This window comes from Sarcophilus harrisii, chromosome 5 (assembly GCF_902635505.1).
Source record: "Sarcophilus harrisii chromosome 5, mSarHar1.11, whole genome shotgun sequence".
In the NCBI taxonomy this organism is placed as follows: Eukaryota; Metazoa; Chordata; class Mammalia; order Dasyuromorphia; family Dasyuridae; genus Sarcophilus; species Sarcophilus harrisii.
In genome coordinates, this window is record NC_045430.1 from 147,127,661 (window position 1) to 147,154,514 (window position 26,854).

General features: G+C 33.2%; 1 protein-coding gene across 4 annotated transcripts in view; it reads right to left on the reverse strand.

The window, feature by feature from the left end:
- Nucleotides 1-26,854, reverse strand: part of DNAJC2 (DnaJ heat shock protein family (Hsp40) member C2) — a 37,074-nt gene that overhangs the window by 3,581 nt on the left and 6,639 nt on the right. For all 4 annotated transcript variants that reach the window (XM_003771475.2, XM_031938698.1, XM_023504750.2 and 1 more), the window contains exons 4-12: nucleotides 23,158-23,256; nucleotides 22,132-22,273; nucleotides 18,841-18,921; nucleotides 18,067-18,132; nucleotides 15,247-15,338; nucleotides 15,037-15,158; nucleotides 13,916-14,065; nucleotides 12,512-12,600; nucleotides 11,805-11,874 (exon numbers count right to left, since the gene is read on the reverse strand). In XM_003771475.2, the coding sequence (XP_003771523.1) occupies nucleotides 11,805-11,874; nucleotides 12,512-12,600; nucleotides 13,916-14,065; nucleotides 15,037-15,158; nucleotides 15,247-15,338; nucleotides 18,067-18,132; nucleotides 18,841-18,921; nucleotides 22,132-22,273; nucleotides 23,158-23,256 (911 nt within the window). The remainder of the gene's footprint in view (nucleotides 1-11,804; nucleotides 11,875-12,511; nucleotides 12,601-13,915; nucleotides 14,066-15,036; nucleotides 15,159-15,246; nucleotides 15,339-18,066; nucleotides 18,133-18,840; nucleotides 18,922-22,131; nucleotides 22,274-23,157; nucleotides 23,257-26,854) is intronic.

The window sequence follows — 26,854 nt, forward strand, 5'->3', positions numbered from 1 at the left end:
TTCCCCTTTATAAAATGCCTAATAATCACCAACCTCTCCATTTTCTTTTTGAAATGCATAATAATCTACACAGTGTTTTGATTTATCTTTCCAAGCATACATTCCATTCCTCCCCGCTCCCTACCCCACCCCAATAATTAAACATTCTATAATTCTGTTTGTTCAAGGCTCATTCTTTAGATTTATCGCTTCATCTCACTTCTCAGTGATTCTGTCTTCTGTTCACTCCTACCTTTTAAAACTTGATGCTTTAGTAGTTCTGGCTAAAAAAGATCCACCATCTTTAACATTTATTCTGCCTTATTAGCTTTTTCAAAAAAGAGCTTTCCAACTTCTTTATTAAATCTTAATTCTCTGGCTCTGATTACCTCCTCTTATTTGAAGAAATACAGTACTTTATTTTGTATCAATGCAAATAGGTAGAATGGAGTGAAAGAAACAGCCTTGGAGTTAGACTTTAGGTCATCTCTGGCACATAACTAACCAAGTCAGCTTCTCAAACAACTATTATGTACCATACGCTAGGACTACATTAAGTATAACAAGACAAAAATGAAACTGTCCCTGCCTGAGAGTATACATTTTCTCAGTGCTCTAACCAATTTTCTAAGACTATAAACTGAATAGTTGTTGAGAGGTACTGGGAGAGGGAATGTCTTTGCTAGAAGTTCCCAACTTTAGTGAAGTAACAAGTCTTGGTTAGTTCCCCCCCCCCACCCCCCCAAATATTTGATCTTCCTAGCAAAAGTATAAAGTTCTTTAATATCTGAGATAGTTGCTTCTTTGGAGCACTGTAGCACTGTGGGGACAAGCACTGATTAGGAACTCTATTCTCCTGTAAATATTTTGATGACTCTGATCTACCAGATGAGTTTCATGATCCAGATTACAATCACCTTATCTTGTTCAATTCTTTTGCTTATATCATCCCCAAAATCTTCCCCAGTGTGTCTGGAGGAAGGAGATCATGAAAGAGGGGAAGGTCCTAGATCTCTGGTCACACACAAGCTAGGTTGTTAGTGACAAACTTGCGGGCTGTCCATTCTCAATATAAATGAACATTTACTATTCTCATTATTTATCTCTTGGATGTCTTTTACATGTTGATGTTTCTGTAAAATTCTTTGTTGGTAATAAATTATCCTTAGCCACAATCTCCCTCTCCCCTCATCCTCTCTTCAATCACCATTTGATTGATCTTCACTTTTAATTCTTTAAATATCATGGTACTACTGCATGGCCGCTAACTATATAGTATCACTAAATTTAAAGATGAAAGTGGCAGAGGCCTTCTAATCAAGCTAGTCAGAATTCAAACCAGAATTACGTGTCTACATCCAATAAGTCAGCATCCATTCCACACTAGGTGAACAGAGACTTCTACACTTTTAAAACATAAGAACCCAAGTGGCAGCAGTGACACTTTCCAGACCTTTCAGCCCAAAGGCAGCAAAGAAAATCCAGAAGGTCAGCAGGAAAGGTCATTGCATATGGGTGAGAATGGAGCACACTCCAGCACAAACCACGCCAACACAGTCTTGAGCCCAGCAAACCAGGAATAGGCTTTGGGAGCCACTGAATCAGGAGCAGCAGTGGCTGCTTCCAGAGCTCTCAGCACACAGATAAGGCCATACAAGGCATATACATACATACATATATATCTCTAATAAGTGGTTATATATTATTAGATATGATATTATTGTCATAATTTGTTGTTTTAACTGGTTATAAAGAGATTACAGGGGACTTTTTGCTAGCACTGAAGGCAGGACTCTTGCTTTGCCAATGCTCAGTTCTGGGTGGCAAGTCCAGGATGAAGGGGAGCAGTAGCACACCCAGCCATATGAAGTGGGGATCTTCCTCATAATTCCAGAACCAAAAGGAGTGTTTGTGCTCACTCACAGACCAGGAGAATAGTAAGCACTTCTTAAGAGGAGATCACCTTGGAAGAACAAAAAACTTAAAGGTCGCTATAATAAGCTCTGTAATTAGCTGCACAAAACCCCTAAATCTTAGGTCAGTATGCCCTCCACCCAGAAAGCAGAGCCCTTCTTTAACAAAAAATTAATAGGCTGGGAAAATAAGCAAATGAGAAAAAGATTCTGACCATAGAAAGTTACTATGGTATCAAAGAAGTTCAAAACACACAGAACTTCTGATATCAAAAAAGGATTTTGAAAATCAAGTATGAGAAGTAGAAAACAAACAGGGAAGAGAAGTAAGTGATGTTAAGAAAATCATGAAGAACAAGTCAATAGTTAAAGGGAAGACAAAAAATACTGGAAAAAAAAAAAAAAAAAAACACCTTTAAAAAAACAGAATAAGCCTAATGGTAAGAGGTACAAAAAATCCAGAGGAGAAAAATGCCTTAAAAAGCATAAATGACTAACTGGGAAGAGACATAAAAATTTCCTTAAAAAAAAAAAAAAAAAAACTTAAAAAGTAGAATTAGGCAAATCTACAAAATCTCAATGAAAAAAAATTTCCTTAAAAATAAAAATTGAGCAAAAGGAGCTAATGACTATGAAAAATCAAGAAACAATCAAAACCAAAAGAATGAAAAAATAGAAAACAATGCAAAATACCTCACTGAAAAAACACTGACCTGGAAAACAGATCCAAGAGAGAGAATTAGGAAGTATTGGATTAACTGTAAACCATGATCAAAAAAGAAGCCTAGACAGTCTGAAGAAATTATCAAACTGGGGCACCTAGATGGCGTGTTTGGATACAGCACCAACCCTGAAGTCAGGAGGACCTGAGTTCAAATATGACCTCAGACACTTAACACTTTCTAGCTATATCACTCTAGGCAATTGCTTCACCAATAAAAGAAAAAAAAAATCCTCATACATCCTGATATTCCAAAACCAGAAAATAAGAAAATTCAAAGAATCCACAGTTCTCCTAAGTCTCATGGAGCCCTAGTCAGAATAATACAAAATTTAGCAGCTTCTGTATTTCAGGATGGAAGGGCTCAGAATATGATGTTCTGGAAGGCAAGGAAGCTAGGATTACAATCAGGAATCACCTACCCATTCCCAATAAGGTCAGGAGTGAAACAGGTTGCCCACTATCACCATTACTTTTTAATATTGTATTAGAAATGCTAGCTTTGGCAATAAGAGTTGATTATTGGAATCAATATCAATTGGAATCAATAATCAAAGAGATTAAAGGAATAAGAATAGGCAATGAGGAAACCAAATTATCACTCTTTGCTGACGATATGATGGTATACTTAGAGAACCCCAGAGATTCTACTAAAAGTTATTAGAAACAATCCACACCTTTAGCAAAGTTGCAGAATACAAAATAAACCCACATAAGTCATCAGCATTCTTATATACCACTAAAAAACCCAATAGAGTTACAAAGAGAAATTCCATTTAAAGTAATTACTGAGTGTATAAAATATTTAGCAATCTATCTGCCAAGGGAAAATCAGAAACTTTATGAGCAAAACTACAAAACACTTTCCACACAAATTAAGTCTGATCTAACCAACTGGAAAAATATTAAATGCTCTTGGATTGGGCGAGCAAATATAATAAAAATAAAAATAAAATATAATAAAGATGACAGTACTACCTAAACTAATCTATTTATTTTGATGACCTAGAAAAAATAACAAAGTTCATATGGAAAAACAAAAGGTCAAGAATTTCAATTAATGAAAAAAAAAATCAAGTGAAGGTGGCATAGCCGTACGAGATCTAAAATTATATTATAAAGCAGCGGTTACTAAAACCATCTGGTTTTGGCTAAGAAATAGAGTAGTTGATCAATGGAATAGGTTAGGTTCAAAGGACAAAACTGCCAATAACTTTAATAATCTAGTGTTTGACAAACCCAAAGACCCCAGTTTTTGGGATAAGAACTCATTATTTGACAAAAATTGCTGGGAAAATTGGAAATTAGTATGGCAGAAACTAAGCATTGACCCACACTTAACACCGTACACCAAGATAAGGTCAAAATGGGTTCATGACCTAGGCATAAAGAATGAGATTATAAATAAATTGGAAGAACATAGGATAGTTTACCTCTCAGACCTGTGGAAGAGGAAGGAATTTATGACCAAAGAAGAACTAGAGATCACTATTGACTACAAAATAGAAAATTTTGATTATATCAAATTGAAAAGTTTTTATACAAACAAAACTAATGCAGGCAAGATTAGAAGGGGAATAAACTGGGAAAACATTTTTACAGTCTTGACAAAAATTGCTGGGAAAATTGGAAACTAATATGGCAGAAACTAGGCATTGATCCACACTTAACACCATACACCAAGATAAGGTCAAAATGGGTTCATGACCTAGGCATAAAGAATGAAATTATTAATAAATTAGAGGAACACAGGATAGTTTACCTCTCAGACCTGTGGAAGGGGAAGGAATTTATGACCAAAGAAGAACTAGAGATCATTACTGATCACAAAATAAAAAATTTCAATTATACCAAACTGAAAAGTTTTTGTACAAACAAAACTAATGCAGACAAGATTAGAAGGGAAGCAATAAACTGGGAAAATATTTTTACAGTCAAAGGTTCTGATAAAGGCCTCATTTCCAAAATATATAGAGAATTAACTCTCATTTATAAAAAATCAAGCCATTCTCCAATTGAAAAATGGTCAAAGGATATGAACAGACAATTCTCAGATGAAGAAATTGAAACTATTTCTAGTCATATGAAAAGATGCTCCAAGTCATTATTAATCAGAGAAATGCAAATTAAGACAACTCTGAGATACCACTACATACCTGTCAGACTGGTTAGGATGATAGGGAAAGATAATGAGGAATGTTGGAGGCGATGTGGGAAAACAGGGACACTGATACATTGTTGGTGGAATTGTGAACACATCCAAGCCATTCTGGAAAGCAATTTGGAACTATACCCAAAAAGTTATCAAACTGTGCATACCCTTTGATCCAGCAGTGTTTCTAATGGGCTTATACCCCAAAGAGATACTAAAGAAGGGAAAGGGACCTGTATGGTGCCAAAATGTTTGTAGCTCCTCTCTTTGTAGTGGCCAGAAGCTGGAAAATGAATGGATGCCTATCAATGGGAGAATGGTTGAGTAAATTGTGGTATATGAATGTTATGGAATATTATTGTTCTGTAAGAAACGACCAGCAGGATGAATACAGAGAGGATTGGTGAGACTTACATGAACTGATGCTGAGTGAAATGAGCAGAACCAGGAGATTATACACTTCAACAACAATACTGTTTGAAGATGTACTCTGATGGAAGTGGATTTCTTCAACAAAGAGAAGATCTAACTCAGTTTCAATTGATCAATGATGGACAGAAGCAGCTACACCCAAGAAAGAACACTGGGAATTGAATGTAAACTGCTTGCATTTTTGTTCTTCTTCCCGGGTTATTTATACCTTCTGAATCCAATTCTCCCTGAGTAACAAGAGAACTGTTTGGTTCTGCACACATATATTGTATCTAAGATATACTGTAACCTATTTAACATGTATAAAACTGCTTACCATCTGGGGGAGGGGGTGGAGGGAAGGAGGGGAAAAATCGGAACAGAAGTGAGTGCAAGGGATAATGTAAAAAATTACCCTAGCATGGATTCTGTCAATAAAAAGTTATTAAAAAAAAAAAAATCACCTACCCAGCAAAATCCAGTATAATCCTTCAGGGGAAAAAGATACTCAATGAAATAGTAGACTCTGAAGCATTTTTGATGAAAAGACCAGAATTGAATAGAAAATCTGACTTTCAAATACAAAACAAAAGATAAACAGGAAAGGGAAATCATAAGGACTTAATATTAAGTTAAACTGTTTACATTCCTACATAGAAAGATGATACTTGCAACTTTTAAGAATGTTCTCATTATTAGGGCAAGTTAGAAGGAGTAAATATACACAAAGGGCACAGGTTTAGGTTGAATATGAAGGGATACTATCTAACAAGTAAAAGGGTGAGAGGAATGTACTAGGAAAGGGAATCACAGAATGGGCATAAAAGAGGCAATAACAATTTTGTCTTTATGGTGTCCAGTGTTTTAGAATGGAGGAGAAGAGGAGGAAGATAAGGGGGCATGAAAAACTTATTTTTATCAGAATTAGCTCAAAGGGAATTGACATGCACACTCAATTGGGTATAGAAATATATTTTAATCTTATCCTTATAGCAGGAGTGGAAAACATCCTGCCTGCAGGCCATATAAGGACTTGAAATCATTTGCTAAGGCAAATGTAGGTAATGTGTCAAAAAGTAAGGTACAAGAACCTCCCACTGCTTGAGTTCTATAAGTTGATAATTTTGTATGGCCCATGAATAACATTATAAATAGTCAAATGATCCTTGGCAGAAAAAGATTCCCCATCCCTGGTTCTATAGGAAAACAGAAGGGGAAAAGGGGGAGGGGAGAGATAGAAAGGAGGGCAAATTGGTAGAAGGGGGTAGTCAAAAACATTTGTGATAAGGAATAGTGAAAAGAGAGAAAGAATAGAAAAGGTAGGGATATGTATGGAAAAAAAGGATGGAAGGAAATAAAGTTAGCAAAAATTAATTAAAGAAAATGTCTCTGATAAGAGCCATCCCCTAATTGATAAATGATCAAAAGATATGAAGAGTTTTCAGATAACACAAAACTATATATAGCCACAAAGAGAAATGGAGAAATTCAAATTTAAAATCCTGACATACTACTTAATAACTATTAAACTGGCTAATAAGAATGATAAATGATAAAGGGGATGTGGGAAAAATGAGACATTAATACACTAATGATTTATGAATTGATTCAACCAGTCTGTAAAGCAATATGGAGTTATGCCCAAAGGATTATAAACTATACATACTCTGATCTAGAAATAACACTAGCTTTGTATCCCAAATAAAAAACAAAAAGGAAAAGGACCTACATGCAAAAAAAAAAAAAAAAAATTATATAGTAGTTCTTTTTTTGGAGCAAAAAATTGGAAATTGAGGGATGTCCATCAATCGGAGAATAGCTAAACAAATTATGGTATGTGATTATGATGGAATACTATTGTTCTATAAGAAATGATGCTCAGAAAAACCTGAAAAAACTGCTATGAACTGATGCAAAGTGAAATACACTATATACAGAGTAACAGCAGTATTATATGATTAGCTATGAATGACTTAGCTATTTTCAGTAATACAATGATCCAAGACAATTCTGAAAGATTATGATGAAAAATGCTATACATTCCCAGAGAAAAAACTGATGGTGTCAAAATACCGACTGAAACACACATTCTTTTTTTACTTTCAAAAAAATAAAGACAAAAAGATTATTACAGCAACTGGTTTGAGCAAATGTCTAAACATCTGGATGACCCGTCTTCAACTTAATAAATATCATGATCAACTTTTATAATAACTTTTTGTCTGATTTTAAATGATTTTCTTTTTGTAAAAAATACAGATTCATGTTCAGGAATTGCATGCCATATCAGTTTTAAAATCACTAGAAGAGTATATTCAAAATATGGAACTTTGATTCACAGAAGGAGATGAACAGGTTAATAAAAAAAATTTCTCAGTAGCAATCTAGACCACTCTTATATTGAATTCTGGTTCCTCTTTCCCTTCCTCCCCATATATACTTTATCTATACAAGAGTGAGAGTGTGTGTGTGTGTGTGTGTGTGTGTGTGTGTGTGTGTATACACCTACACTTAATGACACAGTAAATAAACTGAACATGAAATACTAAACTACTCAATATAAATATTGAATTAGTAGCTTAATTAGACAACATTTTTATTAATTTGGTTTTTCTCATGTAGGGAACGCCTCACATTATATATACACAAAAGCACATTCCCATATTTATGCATATTCATACATGCATAAATAAAATCGTGTACAGACAAATATATTGCTATTATGTGTTTATGTATGTGCACATACATATATGTTGTTTCTGTCCTTTTATATAATAGATTTATTTTAGTTGATATGGATTTATTTTAGTTGATATGTTTATTTTTATTTCCTGTACTATATCTATTTTTATGTGTATATGTACATAAATGTTTATGTATATAGATATGTGTGTATATTTAAAATTAAGGAAGCTCTATTATATTCCAAAATTAGCTGATGATGATATTTACAAGATGTTCTAAGTTTTGATGCAATTAATACTATATCATCTGTAGAAAAAGGAACATTTGGAGGATTGCTCCTTTCCCTTTTTGAACCAGATATCCTATATGGCACTGGAAAACACCTTTGAAAACCACAGGTTCCTTTCTTTCCCTGTTTGGAGAGTCAATGAACAAAGTTATCTAGTTCTCCATTGTTAAATCTTTAAAGGAATCTCACGATTTTGATATATGCAAGAGGGCCATATTAGTCTCCTTTTTCATACCTTCACCAAAGTTGCTCTCCATGAATGTGTTCTTGTAGAGATGGGAAATTACCATTTGGATTGGTACTTATTGGAATTTTCTAAGTGACCTTTTTTAGAATAATAATGTCTATGATTTTTTCTAATCATTTGAAAACTGAATTCTCATATTACTTCTGCTTTTTTTTTTTTTACCAAGTAAAATGACCTTTGCACTGGAAATGACAGTACAAAAACAGCTAAGCAATTGATATCCAAAATAAGGACATAATTAATCCAAACTAATAAGGACATGATTAATAGCTTGGATTAATTCAAGTTACCTAGCCTAAATGAACCATATCTTTTGATATTTAAAAACCTGGCTGACTTTCTGTTATCTGAAAGACTGTTGAGAATAGAAGTGGTATTGATAAAGAAGAGTAAATACTGCTTCAATAAAAAAAAAAGTAACAGTTGTCAAATTAAAAGTCAATGAGTATATTCAATAAATATATAGAAAAAACCTGACTTCATCAAAAAAAGGTCATGTTAGACTAAATGTGTTTCCGTTTTTGACTGTTATTAAACCAGTAAATCTGGGCCCCCCAAACAATTTTCTACAAAATTGTTCAGGCATTTTAGTCTACTTATTTTTTTATATGCAACATTATATTTTCTTTTGCAGTGCTTTTGCCCTGTTTATTCTCACACCTAAGATACTTTATTTCCTGATCCTTACTTAGAATCTCTGTCTTCCCTCCAAGGCTCAATTCAAAGACACTTCCTGAGGTATTTATCTACCCATGTGTTAGTGCCTTTCCCTTCTATGATTACTTTATATCTACTTTCGAGGTAATCCTTTATATGTCTAACAAGAAACATATTGTTTCACGTATGTATACAGGGACATAATTTTTACTTACCATCGTTTTGCTCTTTCTCTGTATTCCTTAGCAGAGTACCTGACATATTGTAAATGCTTCATAACTGATTGATGGATATAATTTAAATAAAGTTTAGCAAAACATCTAATTCTCTCTTTATTCTTGTAGAAAAAATGGAGAGATGCTGACTAGGCAATAATACAATTAAATTAGGAAGTGGCTTAATGGCTGGATTCAAAGACGAGTCATTAAGTGCTTAATGTGAACTTGGCAAGTCTTTCACTGAAATCCTCAAGAATCTTGCTGGGTGCTTTTCACATTTTCAAGGATAACTTGACTTAAGGAAGAGATAAGTCCTTTGTAGATTGCATAAGCTAAAGAGATACTGACATGTTATTTTATCAAGTTCCACAACATAGGAATCAACATTGCCTTTAGCTGCCCTCTCTCTCACTTATCTTTTGATTGAGATATTTCCAAGTATTCTTGGCAATCCTTGGGCAATTGATTTGTATTGATTAAGCTTCCTCAAGAATGGTGATAGTTGACACTGATGTTTGTTCTTTTAAACACTTTGCTTTGTTTAGTGTCAATAGTCTTTTTTTTCAAAATGTCCAACTGGAGTTCACTGATGAATAGACACTCTTTAGGGGCAGCTAGATAGTGCAGTGGATAGACTGTAGGCCCTAAAGTCAGGAGGACCCGAGTTCAAATCTGCCCTCAGACACTTAACACTTCCTACCTTTGTGACCCTGGGCAAGTCACTTAATCCCAATTGCCTCAGCAAAAAAAAAAAAAAAAAAAAAAAAAAAAAAAAAAAAAAAAAAAGGAACCTATTTTGTTTTGATCAATAGCTGATTCAGAAATGACTTTCACATCATTAGTCATTTCCTTTCTTTCAAGATATAATTCATTTAATATGGTTTGGGTTTTTTTTTTTTTTTTTGGTTATTTTTTGCTCACCCTATCAGTGTCACACTGAATTCTCAAAGTAGTTATGATATTTAGGTATGAAGTTTTTTATATAGTCTATAATTTTTAGCTTTTCTTATTTCTTAGTCCTGAATAATATTTTCCAATTTATTTTTCTTTCTGCTCTTCTTTTGTTCACCCTGAAAAGTCACCAAATATTACAACATATGTTCATTTTATATGGAGAGTATTAGGTTCTTTAACAAATTCTTTCATTTCCTATCCTATCATATAAATTGCAATTATCTTCCTGGTGATTTTTTTGCAAATGATTACTGTTAAAACAAAATGACCAAGTACTCCCATAAAATGATGTTTCTTGTTGCCTTTGGAAGAATGATAAATTAAATACTTCATAAGTCCTTAACAATCCCCTTCATACCATTCTTTTATTTTTAACAGCAACTTTGTCTTCTGTTTTCATTTATACTAAGAGTGTCAGAATTTATAAAATTCAGTTTCTCCAATAAGTCCATTAGTACTGGTAAATAAGATATTCTTACATTTGAAAATATACCAAAGTTGCTTTTTCTTTCACTCTTGTTATCTTCCAGGCCATGGAATGACAGCAGCACAAGGATGAGATATAAAGATGGCCAAGTCTAAGACTCTTATCTTCCACAATAAGTCCCACAAATGGAACATAAACAGCACCAAGAAACCCAAGTCACAGCAATAAGAGGTTCTAAAAGGGGTGACACCAAGTTCCTGAGAAACATGTTTTGCTAGAGGCTGACAGAAATAAAGAAAATGCAGGTCTATCTTAGGCTATGTCTTAGCAACAAGATCCCTAGGACCAAAATCAGGCCTAGGAGTGCCAAGCCTACAGCCCCCTGAGCTACCACTTGATGTACCAGCGCACAACTACTATCAAAAATCTCAGATCTCAAGATCACCAAGTGTGAATATAAGATGGCCACAACCACAAGCCCACTAAGTCTACTGGCACCAACATCACCAAGCCAATGATTTGAAGGCTAAGCCCACTGACCTCAAGGTTGCAAGCTCAATAGTCCTAAGGCAGCCAAACTAAACATACCAGAGCCAAGACCTCTTCAAAATATATGCTTCAAGACAAATTCTGTTTGAATGCTAAGCTCTATTTTCCTCACAGGGCAATATTATTGTGTACAAATAAAAGGAAATGGTAAGCCGTAAGGGGAAAAAATGAATGTCAAAGTTGCTAAATCTAAAAACTATGATTCTTTATATCCCCTATTCCCATTCTGCCACCATCACTACAAAAAAGAACCCAGGAGCATTTCATATCTACGGATTGCCTCGGCCAAAAGATTCATTGCCAAATGGTCAGCTTGTCTATAAAAAGGAAAAGTGATGCTGAAAAGTATAACAAGATTTAATGAAGATTTCCTATTGGGGCTCTTAAGGCTTAACCTTTCTGGACCTCAGTATCATCATTCTCTGTAAAGTAAGAGAGATTAGATTAGATGCTCTTGATTGGTTCCTGTCAGCTCTAAATTCTCTAAATGTATTTGTACATTTAAGAGACAAAAGTAAATACAATAACCATGTACTAAGTACAGCCAACTAGTTCAACACATAATACATACTGTAATAATGCATATGTTAAATGAACATTACCTGCTTTTCCACAGCAGCCTTCCCTTCTTCTTTTGTAGTAGATGTAAGAATGTCATTCAAGCACTGCAAGCTAAATTTTTAAAAGGAGCATGAAATATTATCCAAATTTAATAGAAAAAGTTGACTTTTTGTGTTTTAAGGATGTTCAGTTTTATACAAAGGAACCATCTTCTTATATTGCATTGAAAAAATCCCCTCCTTTATAGTACTAAATGTTAAGATTTAATTTTGTGTAAATTTTTTACTGTAATTTTACAGCTCAGCCAAGCTGTCATTATTACAAATTTAAGTACAATATGTACAAAAGGTTGCTATTTGTTTTGAGCATCTAATTACCAACATGAGAAACTCTATAACTACCCAATAATTACCATGCAATTTTAGTCTCTAGTTTTGTTCAACTATTGTTCAAGTCTCAGTATTTGATGTTTTTCTTTCTTGAAATTGATTTTTATGTATTTGTGTATATGAATTTGTAAAATGTGGATACACATACACATGAGTAATACTGAATAATTTGTGAATTATTATTACAATCACAACTGCGCTATATGGCCTATGTTTCTCTCAGAGGCATTTAGAAAGCAACATTAACTGTTTCAGAGTTTAATAAATGAATATACTAAGTATAATGGTTATAATTTAAAACAAAACAAAACAAAAAAGCTGGCTTCTGGATAGAGCTCTAAGTAAGATGGTGATCATACCTTGTTAGTTCAAGACGATCACAAAGTTTTTCAATCTCTTCCATCATTTTAACACACTCTGCCTCACTGTCTGAAAAATAATTCCAATTCTAGAAAGTACAAACACAGAAATTTGTTGTGTACATATTGATGCAAATTACTGATTTATAAGACCAATAGCTAAAGAGATTTAATACATGAACCTTTGAAAATCTCAGCAGTTTAATTTACTTCATAGCTTCTGACCTTCTGACCTTCAGTCAAATCCTAGGGGGGGATTTGGCCAAGTTCTTCAGTTATAAAAATCAACTTTTGTAGGCTATGGATGCAGAGTGAATGAGTCTTATAGCTGTTATGAGCCAAATCTCCAAGAAACTGCTAGTGGATAAAGAAATAGTGTGATGCATGTTTTAACCCATATTTGATTGCTTACTGTCTTGGGGGGTGATTGAGGGGAAAATGAGAAAAATTTGGAACACAAGGTTTTGCAAAGATGAATCTTAAAAATTATCTGCATGTATTTGGGGAAAAAAATACTATTTAAAAAAATAAAAGAATAAGAGACAAAAATAAGTAATGTGATCCCCATAAAAGAATTTTCTTCTATTAGAGTGTGCTACTCAGTCTATTCCTCAGTATAAACATCTACTACCAGAGAGTTTATGTTTTCAGTAAAAGTGTTATCTTGTGGCATGATGATAAATAGGGGTTAGTGAATAACAACAAATCACATTTACTTAATATTTAAAACTACTGAATAAAACATCACATATCAATTATACAAGGGCAACTGGAAACTAGTTAGTATAATCAAATTTAGGGAGATAATGACAGAAATCTAAAATTAGAACTAAGGAAGAGGGGAGAAAAGTCTAGCTAGGCAGAAGGGATTGAAAAGTTATTAAAAAAAAAATATTTTGAGTACCTACCATTAAATGGTAGATATCACAAATCTCCTGTCTTGGTGCTGCTGCATAAACTTACCTCCATGCATGGAATCTACTCTCTCGTAACCTTTGCCTCTTAGAATCCCTAGCTTCTCAACAGGCCGCCTCCTATAGAAGACCTATGTCAACATTGCCAGTGCCCTCCATGCCCCAAATAAAATTGTTTAGCATATATTTTATATATGTGTGCATGTGTCCTATTGGAAAGAGACTTTGGTTTTTATTTTTGGATACAATGTGCCTAGCAGATGCCAATATCCAGCATATGACAAAGCACCAGGAAGAGCACTGGTCTGGTATTAAAGCACATGGATTCATATATTGCATCTGACACCACATTTAACCTCCCCGGGCCTCAGTTTCTTCATCTGTAAAAAAGGGGATTGGACAAGCTGGCCTCTGAGGTCCCTTCCAGTTTTAGAACTATGATCCTTTTTTGGTATGTGAAAAGAGTTTTTGCTTTACAAGATAGACATACCTTACATGAAGTTCGAAGTTTTTGCCTTTCCTTTTTAATGGCTTTTTTCTGAATTTCCTTTTCTTTCTTTGCCAATAACGCTTGTTGTCTAACCTCTTCCTCTTCTTTCTCCTTTGCTAACCGAGCTGCTTCTAATTCAGCTTGTCTTTGCTATAATAAGGAAAACAAGAAACTATCATGCACTGAAAATGGCATGTCACTGTTCAATGACCTGAAGCAATAATGATCTTTTAATGAATACTTCGATTCAGAAAATAAGTGAGTTTGAAATCATCTTATTGAAGAACAAAGAATTACAGTATGGTCAAAATAATAAATACCTTCAAATTTGTCTTATTTCAAGAAGAAAATATTAGATACTACTATCATACTGAAGATATTAGATGCTGTGACATTTACACTACTTGCATTATTCAATACAATCTCAGTAAATGCTTGGTAAGTTGTTTATAATTAAAATTCCTCTCTTGCTACTAATTATACAAATTAGAACATTAGCAATAATAGCACTTTTAAGTTTAAGTCCCTAGGTTCTCTGTTTTTAATAGTTTTGGAAACAATAGAGAAATTTTTGTCACATTTTATAATTTTATAAACTCCAGGAGCAAAAACAAAGTGCTATTTGGTGCTCAAAGCCCTTCATAACCTAGTCTCCTCTGACTTTTCCAGTCTTTTTATATCTTACTCCTTGACATATACTACTCTTTGATCCAATAACACTGACATCCTGACTATTCCACGAACAAGGTATTCCAATTCTGTGGCTGCCCCTTGTGCCTGGAATGCTCTCCCATCCTCTGCTTCAATTACTGCCTTTCCTAGCTTCCTTCAAAAGCTAACTAAAATCCTGCCTTATACAGGAAGCTTTCCCTCTATTAATGATTTCATATTTATCCTGTATATATCCCTTTCTGTATATATTTGTTGACTAAAGTTTCCCTCATTAGTTTGGAAGCTCCTTGACGGCAGGGACTGCCTTTTCCTTCTTTTTATAGCTTAAGCAATTAGCACAATTAGCATAATACAATTAGTAATTCGTGCCTTAAAAATAAGCATTTAATAAATATTGATTGATTGATTGAATTCATTCTACCAGCCACCTTCAAAAGTTCTCAACTTACTTTTTCTTTTGCCTCTTGTTCCTTTCTTTTTGCTTCCACTTTTGCTTTCTTCTCTGCTTCTTTCTTGGCTTTTTCTTCTTCTTTAAATTTTTTTATCCTAGGATCACAGCTATATGCATTGTCTATCAGAAGGAAAAAAACAACCCTATGAATATTTAGTCCCCCACTTAATTAACTAAATCCTTTGAAAAACAATATATATATACTTACCAACTAATGTTCTTATTCTATTCATTTCCTCTTTTTTCCTTTGTGCTCTAGCTGCTCTGTTTTGTTTTTCAATCCACCTCCTCTCATCACGACTATAAAATGGCAAACATTTCAAAGATGTAACAATTTTCTAAAGTTTCATGCTCAGAATAATGATTTCTAAGGTTAAAACAGAGCAAATCATTGTACTTAAAAGGATGATCCTTAACATTAAATTAGTGATGTCAAAGGTCATGGTGTAAAGAAGCATCCCTCAAATACAGTTACAAAAATTTGGCTAAGATGTGATCAGATAGAGTCTGGAGCAAACTTTTTTACATTGAGGATATACTTCTAGAGACCTATGGTGCACACATTTCTACTGCAGAAATCCTTCTGTCCATATATGGAAGTCTTGAAGAATTATTGTGGTTACAACATCACAACTGATGTCTAATGAAGGAGATTGCAGGCTATGAAGAGCTAACTTTCTGCAAGCTCAAGACTGTAGCTGAGTGGTACTGTAACGAATAAATGGTTTCTTCTGTTTATATTGTATATAGTTCTCAAAATCTCCTCTAAGGGAAGTGAGAAATTTACTTACAGGAAGAAGAAAGAAAAATATTTGTCTAAGACTGTGTGCTTCCCAGATCCTCAGCCCTCAAACCACAAGGGATTTAGAGTAGGGTGAAGACTTCTAGGAATTATTTTTAAGAGCACTTCTTTATGCAAATTGCCTGTCCATATCTCTTGACCATTTATTTACTTATTTTTTGCTGAGGCAATTGGGGTTAAGTGACTTGCCCAGGGTCACACAGCGAGGAAGAGTTAAGTATCTGAGGGCACATTAGAAGTCGGGTTCTCCTGACTTCAGGGCTGATGTTCTATCTACTGCGCCATCTAGCTTCCTAAAACATTATTCTTTAGGCAAAGTTGCCAATCTAGTTCAGGGCTGATGCTCTATCCACTGTACCACCTAGCTGCCCCAAGACATGATGTTTTACTGAGAAAACTTACATCTTCCTGATTACACCCTACAGGTAAAGCCACCAAGCTTCCTAGCTGCCTAAGTTGAGGACAGGGTTTAACAAATCCAGCACTATTGTTTTCATTTGCTTATTTATACTGTAAACTTTATCACAATGATCAACCTATTTTTTAATGTGTAACAAATTGTTATGCCACAGTTCTCTTTAACTGTTCCGACTTGGTTTCCCCTAAACTAGTTTCCTTTGTCTCAGTTTCCTTAGCTGTTCTGTTAAATCCCCTTAGTCGTAAAAACCCACTCTAGTCCATTAAGACTGGGAACCGTTTACTCTAAGGTTATATATTGCTAGCAAGATAAACAAGAGAGCAGATCCCCTGTCCTCAAGAATTTACAATATCCCTCTAAAATATTCCAAGATACCTCACTGACATCTTTATCTCTGGGTATTCAGACATCCTGTCTCTGGGCTTTTAGGAGTTATGGTCTCCCCCCAACCTGACCGAAGCCTTCCCACCTTTTTTTTTTTTTTTTTGGGGGAGGGGGGTGTCTTTGTCTCTAGGGTTATTTAAAGGAAGAGGCCGCTCTTATTCGGGGCTGCTTCATTCTTTGAGATGACAGCCCTGGGACCAACATGGATTCCTTGGTCCCAGTATATCTTTATCTCTATCTGACTGGATAATTTGAGACAAGAGTCCTGTCCAGTCAATTATACTCTCCAATTAATAAACTATTGAAAACTCTCTAATCTCTCTCCTGCCTCAGTTTCTCCGGCATTACAAAATCATTATTATGATTATTCCTTTGTAATGTAGCTTAGTTACTGGTAGGCCTCCTTCTTTACTTTTGGTTCCCTTTCGTTATTTCCTTGAAATGTTAACTTTGACCTTTCATTTCTTCTCATGAATTTCATTATTTTTTTTCTAGCTTTACAAAATAATCATTTCATGGTTTGAATATTATGGTACCAAATAAGAAAATTAATTTAGAAAGTACTTCAATTTAATAAAATAAAGCATACTTATAAGCAATTAAAATTTCTTCAAATGTTTAGTTCTGTCTTTATTTCTGTGAAAAAGTTTTAGAGTTCCATTCATATAGTTCCTATGTGTGTTTTGGTAGGCATGCTATCAAGTACTTCATATATTCTATAGTTATTTTGAATGGAATTTTTTTTATATCTCTTCTTGCTAAGTTTTATTGGTAAAATACAGGAGGTATCTCTAGATATTAGACCATCCTATTTACCAGGGGAGCTCTGAAACTCTCTTTATTCTGATTCCAGCTCAAACAGCTCCCAGCCCCCATCAAGAGCTGCTCCCAGCTTCTAGCCAAGTTTTCAATTATAAAAAGAGGCACTCAGATTTTATTAAAGATAGTAGCTACCATAAAAGAAATCTCTACATAAGGATGTTGGCTTTGATCTGCTATCAATGCTACATAAGAATTCTATGCACCAGGGACGTTTATTCTTGGCTCTGGATTTAGGATTCAGACTCTGGATTTTTACTTCCCAATTGGAATATATCCTTTAAAAATTATATATATATATGTAAGTACCTCTACCCATTAGTTTACACAATATAATTTGGAAACATCTAAATAGTTTAAAGGAATGGATGTGTACTGTCATATCATAAAAAGGATTACCATTACTATCTCATGTAATATTAATTCATGAAGATTTCCTCACTGTGAAACAAGCCTCGGGAATGTTTTGTAACTTTCAAGACACCCGATGATCAATTCTGATGGATCATTTTCAAGACACCCACAATTAAATACATCCTCACATTTAAAAAAAGGGGGGGGGGAAGGGGAGTTAAACTACTTTTCTTGTTAATGACTTTACTTACCATTCTGCTTTTTCTTTTTCTTCTTCATCTAAATAAGAAAATTCTCTCCAAGAATCAAAGTTATACCTCAAATAAAAAATAGATAAACATAAAATGACAGCTATAAACAATTTCAAGTTTTAAAACTATTATTTGTATAATGATATATTTTAGTAAAAAGATGAAACTAGTAATTGGATTAATTTGTATGTACTAAATTTTCTGTTAACAAAGAGTATCTTATCTTGTTTTCATTTTAAATAGAATGGGGTATAAAATTTAACATCCCCCTTTCCTCCAATTACTACAGGTTCTTTAGCTTTTTGAGATTTGTTATGGATTTTTACCTCCACCTCGTTGTCCTGGATTCTACTTGTCTCCTTTGCTACCCAAATTTTTTTAAACTCTGTAATCAATTATAGGCAACCATAGCAGGTGATCATTTTCTTCAATATCTTATGGTAAGCAAAAGCCATTAATTTGTAAAACTGAATTTTATTGTTCCTATAAGTGCTTTTTGGTCAAGGACCACCCTGTCTTTTGTATTTGTATCTTCTTTCCCTTTCCTAATTACTTCCCCTCCACTAACTGACATATACCTGTACCTGGATTGGAATCATTTGTTCAAAAAAGGTCAAACAGCTGAAAGAAAAAACAGCTTCAAGAAAAAAATTTTCAATAAATTCTAAATGAAGGGCTTCAGTAAGTTCATGTTGAATTTTTTGAGAATCAACATATGTTTAATTAAAATCCTTTTAAGATAGTAACACTATTTAAATAAGCATATTAGCTTACCAAAAAGAATAAAATGCATCTACATCTTCAAATGATGAATTCATGTCACCAAGTTTAGGAACATTTTTCTTATTTGACCATCTGAAATATTAAAATAAAAAACAAATCCAGTCATAAAAACTGATATGAAACTTGAATGGATGTCATTATTTGTAATAGGCAATATTTTAACCATTTCTGCCTAATAGGATATACCTTCAAAATAGAATGAGCAGTTGGTTTGAAAATCTTTCCTTATTACTTTTATAACATTTATTTAAAAGCTATGACACTCGTGGCTCTCTTCAAAAATTCATTCAGACCAGTTTCAATTGTTCAGTAAGGAAGAAGGAATCTATACCCAGGGAAAGGACTGTGGGAACTGAGTGTGGACCACAACATAATATTTTCACTCTTTCTGATGTTGTTTGCTTGCATTTTTGTTTTGTGTAGCAAGATAACTGTAAGGATATGTATACATATATTGAATTTAACATATATTTTAACATATACTGGAATACTTACCATCGAGGGGAGGGTATGGGGGAAAAAGTGGGGAAAGAAGGGCAAAGTCTGGGGAACAGAAGGTTTTGTAAGGGTCAATGTTGAAAACTTACCCATACATATGTTTTGTAAATAAAAAGCTCTAATTAAAAAAAAGGAAAAAAAAGAAAGAAAAAGAAAAAAAAAGCCATGACACTAACAGCGTTTTATAAAAGCAGAATATAATTTCTAACTTCCCTACCTGGTTATAAAGTCACTCTTTCACATACTAGACCCTACATATAAAGTTCGAAAGCTGAAGCCTGGTAAGAGGAGCAGTGGTACAAGACAGAAGGAGAAATAGGAGTAATGTTCTTTCTAGTTCTGTGGTTATCCTTTCCAAAACATTTTTTTTCTCCCAAACATTTTCTCATTTTTCTCCCAACATTTAATCATTTGCTGATGATACATCAAAAGAGGCAAAATGGTGAAATGGGAAGAATACTGGAACTGGAGATCAAGGGCCTGGCTTCCAATTTGTCCTACTATTTACTCCATGGGTGACCTTGAGCAAATTATAATCTCTTCTATCTTCATTTTTTTCATCTGTAAAGTGAGTGGGTTTGGATGAGGCAAACAACTGAGTCCATTTCACTTTAAATGTATGATCTTATGATGCTTTGTAAAAAGAAAACATATTTATGGCAAGCCTAATGTCTAGTTTAATTTTTTTTTTTTTAAGAATACTTCCAGTTTTTGTACAAACAAAACTAATGCAGACAAGATTAGAAGGGAAGCAATAAACTGGGAAAATATTTTTACAGTCAAAGATCCTGATAAAGGCCTCATTTCCAAAATATATAGACAATTGACTCTAATTTATAAAAAATCAAGCCATTCTCCAATTGATAAATGGTCAAAGGATGCGGACAATTCTCAGATGAAGAAACTGAAACTATTTCTAGCCATATGAAAAGATGCTCCAAGTCATTATTAATCAGAGAAAGGCAAATTAAGACAACTCTGAGATACCACTATACATCTGTCAGACTGGCTAGAATGACAGGGAAAGATAATGCGGAATGTTGGAAGGGACACTAATACATTGTTGGTGGAACTGTGAATACATCCAACCATTCTGGAGAGCAATTTGGAACTATGCTCAAAAAGTTATCAAACTGTGCATACCCTTTGATCCAGCAGTGTTACTACTGGGCTTATATCCCAAAGAGATCATAAAGAAGGGAAAGGTACCTGTATGTGCACGAATGTTTGTGGCAGCCCTCTTTGTAGTGGCTAGAAACTGGAAACTGAGTGGATACCCATCAATTGGAGAATGGCTGAATAAATTGTGGTATATGAATATTATGGAATATTATTGTTTTGTAAGAAATGACCAACAGGATGATTTCAGAAAGGCCTGGAGAGACTTACATGAACTGATGCTGAGTGAAACGAGCAGGGTCAAAAGATCATTATATACTTCAACAACAATACTATATGATGACCAATTCTGATGGACCTGGCCATCCTCAGCAATGAGATCAACCAAATCATTTCCAATAGAGCAGTAATGAACTGAACCAGCTATGCCCAGTGAAAGAACTCTGGGAGATGACTAAAAACCATTACATTGAATTCCCAATCCCTATATTTTTGCCCACCTGCATTTTGGATTTCCTTCACAGGCTAATTGTACAATATTTCAGAGTCTGATTCTTTTTGTACAGCAAAATAACAGTTTGGTCATGTATACTTAATGTGTATCTAATTTATATTTTAATATATTTAACATCTACTGGTAAAAAAAAAAAAGAAAAAAGAATACTTCCTTTACAATGAAAATAATACCTAGTAGATATAGAAATTGAGCTTAGAAATTAAGAGAATCATAAAGAGGCTAGACAAGTGAGTTGAGAGATTAGAAAACCCACTTGAAAGCCCAGGTTTAGAAAAATAAAAGTTTTACTACTCACACTTTCTGAATTAAAAATCTTTGACTTACAAGTAGCCTCAGAATAATTGAACTAGTTTGTCTCCAAACTAGGTCTCTGTATCTATTACAGAACTGGTAGCATCTTCTTGGAATGGAAAAATAATCATTACCTATCTAAAACAATTTTACACAAAAATATACTATATACTTTCATTACCTGGTTGTTGAGCCCTAAAAGGGTACAAATGGTGATACTAAATGCCTTAGATGAGGAATAAAAGATGAGGAAACATGTTGCACATGAAGCCATGTGAGAAAATAACTCTCAAAGGCAGGAAGGTTGAACCACAGACCAGGGAAAACAATATAAGTGGACCCAATAAAAGCTTAAAAAATTTCAAAGGTATTTAAAAAAATTTTTTTAATGTAAACCCACTCTTATCCAGAGAAGCTTAATGGTAATCAGTTGCCCAGAGAAGAGAACAATCGTTTTTCTCAACTAATAGTGGGCAAAAGGGAGAAAACATACTAAGGAAAAGGAGTAAGATGGTGGAAAAAAGAGAAAGAAATGAAGTTACAAGCAAATAATGTATCTGCATCAAATTGAGTCATTATCACATTACATAAGGCATTGAGAAGGTAAAGAAAACATAAGATAGTAGAATTCTAGAATGTCAAAATAGGGCTGTTGTTTTAGGAAATGAAACAATGGAGAAAACTGAGCCTGCTATATCCTTTTAAAAGAGAAGAAGAGATAAATATTCTTTTTTTTCTTCTTCCTTGTACAAGAAGAGGAAGTAAAATTAGTTTTCAGAAGAAAAAGGAGAAAATATGGAAGACCTTTATATGCATGCAACAGGGATCTAAGTTCAAAAGGTGATACCGTAGCTCACCTGGAATTCCTTTCAAACACTGGTGAAAACACTTCAAAGAAATTGTCCTTTGCTTCATTTTTAGAAGGAACTGAGTTATCAAAAGTAGGATCTATACTGTTAAATGCTCGTCTTTTCACGGGGTCAGATAACATTTCATAAGCTGAGGAAAAAAAGTTACAAGGTCACAAAATATTGGCAGCTATGACCTAACTTTACATGTTTCTATGAGAAAATGCTAATTTTACTGGTGTTAATAGCATTTAAGTTAAAGTAGGTCTTTATTTTCACAATAACTAATGGAGTATTGCTTTCCACTATAAAGATGATGAAGTATTAGTTTAAATATCCATTTTTTTAAACAGTTTAAATAACTAAAAAAAAAAGCCAGTCTTGGGCAGCAGGGATAGCAAGTAAGGATCCTTACAATATAGGAATGAAAAAATATAGAAATGATAGGAGTCAGTATGTATCTAAAAACTTTTCATTATGGTCAGAAAATGTTAACTTCATGTCAAGTCACAAAATTTTAAAGATAAAGGTCTATTTGGAAATGGTGATTAGTATTCTGGGAAGAAAATAGGTTATTTTTCTTAATAAATGTATAAATGCTCCTATGTTTAATATAAAGTCTCCTGAATATAATATGGTATTCAATTATGGGTTATGCAATGCATTAGAATACAGAATCAATTTCTTAATTTAGTTTAAACCAGTTTACTTAACTAGTAAAACTAGCCATGAAAAGTAATTTTCAGTTTGACTTAGTTTAGGTGTTAACACAATGTCGTATGTTAATTTACACTATGACTTGAAATGGAAAAGAAAACTGGGAGGTCTTAATTGTCATCATGAAATAGAAAAAAAAATCTAAACCAATTCTTCTATTATTAGAAAAAATTTTATTTACTTAAAAATTACTTGTTAATGCTACCACACATTAAAGTGAAATACACTACTTAAGATATTAAATAATATTAGCCTATAAAAAATTTACATTAATCTATTAAACACTAGAAATTCTTACCACTGAAAGTATTTTCTTACCTTTAGTTATGCAAGTAAAGTAGTCATTTTCCCCTTCTGCTATTGGTTCACCTGCTGCTTTTCGTTTGTCTGGATGATGTTTCAAAACCATGGCTTTATCTACCAAACGAGTCAGGTTTGGACAAGTTTTGTTATTTAATGTTTTGTATTTGAAAATAAAAACAAGTTAAATTGATTCATTTCTGGGATGTTAAGGATAATTTTGAATGTCATGACACATACTTGGTCATGGAACAGATTCCCTCCTTTTCCCCATTTAATAGTTACTCTAAATTAAAACCTTTTTGGAAGACTTACCATTAAAAATTAAAAAATTTTAATTACCACTCTATATCCATAAAAATAAGTAAATAAAAACTACACATTTCTCTAATTAGCATGGTAGAGTCCATATTTGGGGATAGAGAATCTGGGTTTGAATTTTGCCCCTAACACTTATTAGTTATGCAAACATGAGCAAGTCATCTGAATTCTCAAATACTTATTTTTCTTATCCGAAAGGGACAATATTTACACTGCTTACTTCACAGGGCTTTCCTGAAGTGAGTTGTAAATAATAAAGAACTATATAAATGTTAGCTACTATTAATGTTTTAAACATAATTTGATTAAGAAAAAAACATTCAGCTATCTACCAGAACCTTTCTTTGAGGGGTGAGGAGAAAGAAAATGAATCTGAGATTTCACTACTATACTAGTGTAAGTAATTCCCAGTGAGAAAACTTTAACTAATACAGATCAACAACTACTCTACTGCCAAAATCCTTAATGCTAACATAAGTTTTGCATTAAGATACATATCATATATAAAATGAACAATCAAATTTGTAAATAAACAAGATTTTCAAAGTAATCCTTTTAATGTACTTTAAGAAAAAAGTTAAAAATAATTTCTACCTATATATTGTAACTAATATTTAATGTCTGTAATTTTTTGATGTGTATCAATGAGGAATTGAACTTGTGATTTCATTGTAACTCTCAGATAAGGAAACTCCTTCTAACCTATGCAAATTGGCATGTCTTCAACTTGCAGGCAAAGAGTCTTTCCAAATCCTTGAGAGGTCAAATGATGTACTGGTTTAGATAGTCCTAAAGTGTCAGAAGAGTTTTTATACCAGATCTTTCTGGCAATTAGGCTGACATTCCAGTTACTGCTTCTTTTCATTCAAGTAAATAATTAGTTATAATGTTATTTTAATATTATGTTTGTACTCTGAAAAAGAATAAAGATTCCATAATATTGCCTTATCTCTAGTCTTCTATGGTGATTCTAACAAAAGAATCCATCATACAACCAAGAGTCTAAAAGAAGTGAAGGAAAGGAAATTTTTATTAAGGAAGATATGATGTTCAGGTTTAGTGGCATATCGTAGTGCATGTAAGTAGGATAACTTTTCAATCAATTTTATAGGGTATTGCCTTCAATGTTAAGTCTTCCCTCTAGAAGCATGATTTGTATCAATAAATCTATAGTCTGCTAGGTTTCCACCATCTCTATGTTGACCCCTTACAAAGACACATGCTTCTTTCTAAAATTATAAAAAATACAACAAAATAGTCAAAACCATTCTCTACACATGATATTTTTTAGTTTTAATCTATTTTATATAAAGCATCAATAAAATTAAACATTATGTAAACAATTTTATTGTTTTTATTTTATGTATTTTATTACATACACTTAATTCAATCTAATACATTTATTGCTTATCACAGAATTAAAATATAGATATAGGTTTAGACAGCTAAGTCATTTCCAGAAGACAGAATATTACAGAATAAAAATGTAAAAATGTCCTCACATTCCTATGAATCCTGTCAGCTCATCAACTATAATTTTTTCTGATCTCAAGGCCACTTCCTAAGAGTAAGAGGATGGCCAAAAATGTTACAACTTAAAAAAAAAAAAAAAAAGAAAAAGGAAAAGGTTCAAAATATGATATTCTATAAGTAAAACATTCTGTTTGTCTAGTACTACGCTTTAATGTAGTAAAACTCTTCATGAACAGTTTTGCTTTTTATATCCCAAATGTTTCTTTCATAGGATTTCAACTACTTTGATGCTTACTGGACTTCAAAATTTGAGTATGTCTAATACTAGTAGATAAAAATTAACATCTGGTTTATATATGTTTTTCTTCTGATAATTTATAAGACAAACCAGTTAACATCTATTACATATGAATTTCACATTGTGAACTCATGAAATAAGACAAGATGAACAGGCAGACCTAAAAGTTGTGAGATTAAAAATCCTCCCAATGTTACCATCTCCACCCTGATCCCAAAAATAACACTGAAGAGAGGCAGCAATTAACATAAAGTTCAGAAAAAAAAAATTTCAAATTCCTAGTCACATACTTTCCATTGCTCATCATTCTGAAGTATAACACAAGTAGAATTACACACAATATTTTATGTATATAAGTCAAATTTTTAAAACCCAACTAATCTTGGATTAAATTTTTCCATAAAGAGATTGCAACTGAATGTTTTTAAATGATAGAAGTCACAATACCAATTATTAATTCTACCAAATATTCCAACTAAAACAATGCTTCTTAGTACAAGGACACTGGTTTTAAAAGCTATGCCTCTTAAATTTTTTTCCCCAAGACTATCTACAGGTCCCTGTTCTGCATATCTCTGTGATTCCAACCCTTTCTTTACTTGAAAAGGGTTGGAACCTTACTTCCTTATTCATTAAAGATAAAAAAAAAAAATCCCCAAAAATCTAGACTTTACATAGTCTAGCACTGACTCCCTACTTTCTACCATAGTACACGCTCATCCATTCTTCTATACATCTGCTTAAGTAGTTACTGAACATCTATTATGCAAAAAATATCATGGCAAGCAAGGAACTGGAAACTGAATGGATACCTATCAATTGGGGAACGGCTGAATAAGTTATGGTATATGAATGTAATGGAATATTGTTCTGTAAGAAATGATCAACAGGATGATGAACTGATGATAAATGAGGTTAGTAGAACCAAGAGATATTTGTATACAGCAACAACAAATTTATGTGATGGACTTGGCTCTTTACATCAATGAGGTGATTCAAGACAATTCCAATAAATTTGTGACGAAAAGTCATCCACATGCAAAGAGAAGATTATGAAGACTGAATGTGGTCACAGCATAGTATTTTCACCTTTTTTGTTGTTTGTTTTTTTCTTATTTTTTCTCCCTTTTGATCTGATTTTTCTTGTGCAGCATGATAAATATGGGAAGATATTTAGAAAAATTTCACATTTTAATCTATATTAGATTATCTGCTATCCAGGGGAGGAGTGAGGTAGTGAGAGAAGGAGAAAAATTTGGAACACGAGGTTGTGCATGGATGAATGTTGAAAACTATCTTTGCATGTTATTTTGAAAAAAACTATTGCTTAAAAAAAAGAGATACCATGCCAAGGATTAGGAAGGATATAAAGACAAATAAGAAATAGTCTATGTCTTTAAAGAGATTATAATCTAATAGGTGAAAAATGGATTTGAAAAATGTAATAAGAAGGGCATAAATAAACTTATATGGGATTTTAGAGAGCAGTAAATTCTGCCTCCATTTGGGGATTTAGAAAAACCTTTATAAAAGAGGTGATATTTAAGCTGGCTTTAAAGATGAATAGAAATTTGAATGGTAAAGATGAGGTCCAAATATAGTGGTTGGGAAGAGAAAGAATAC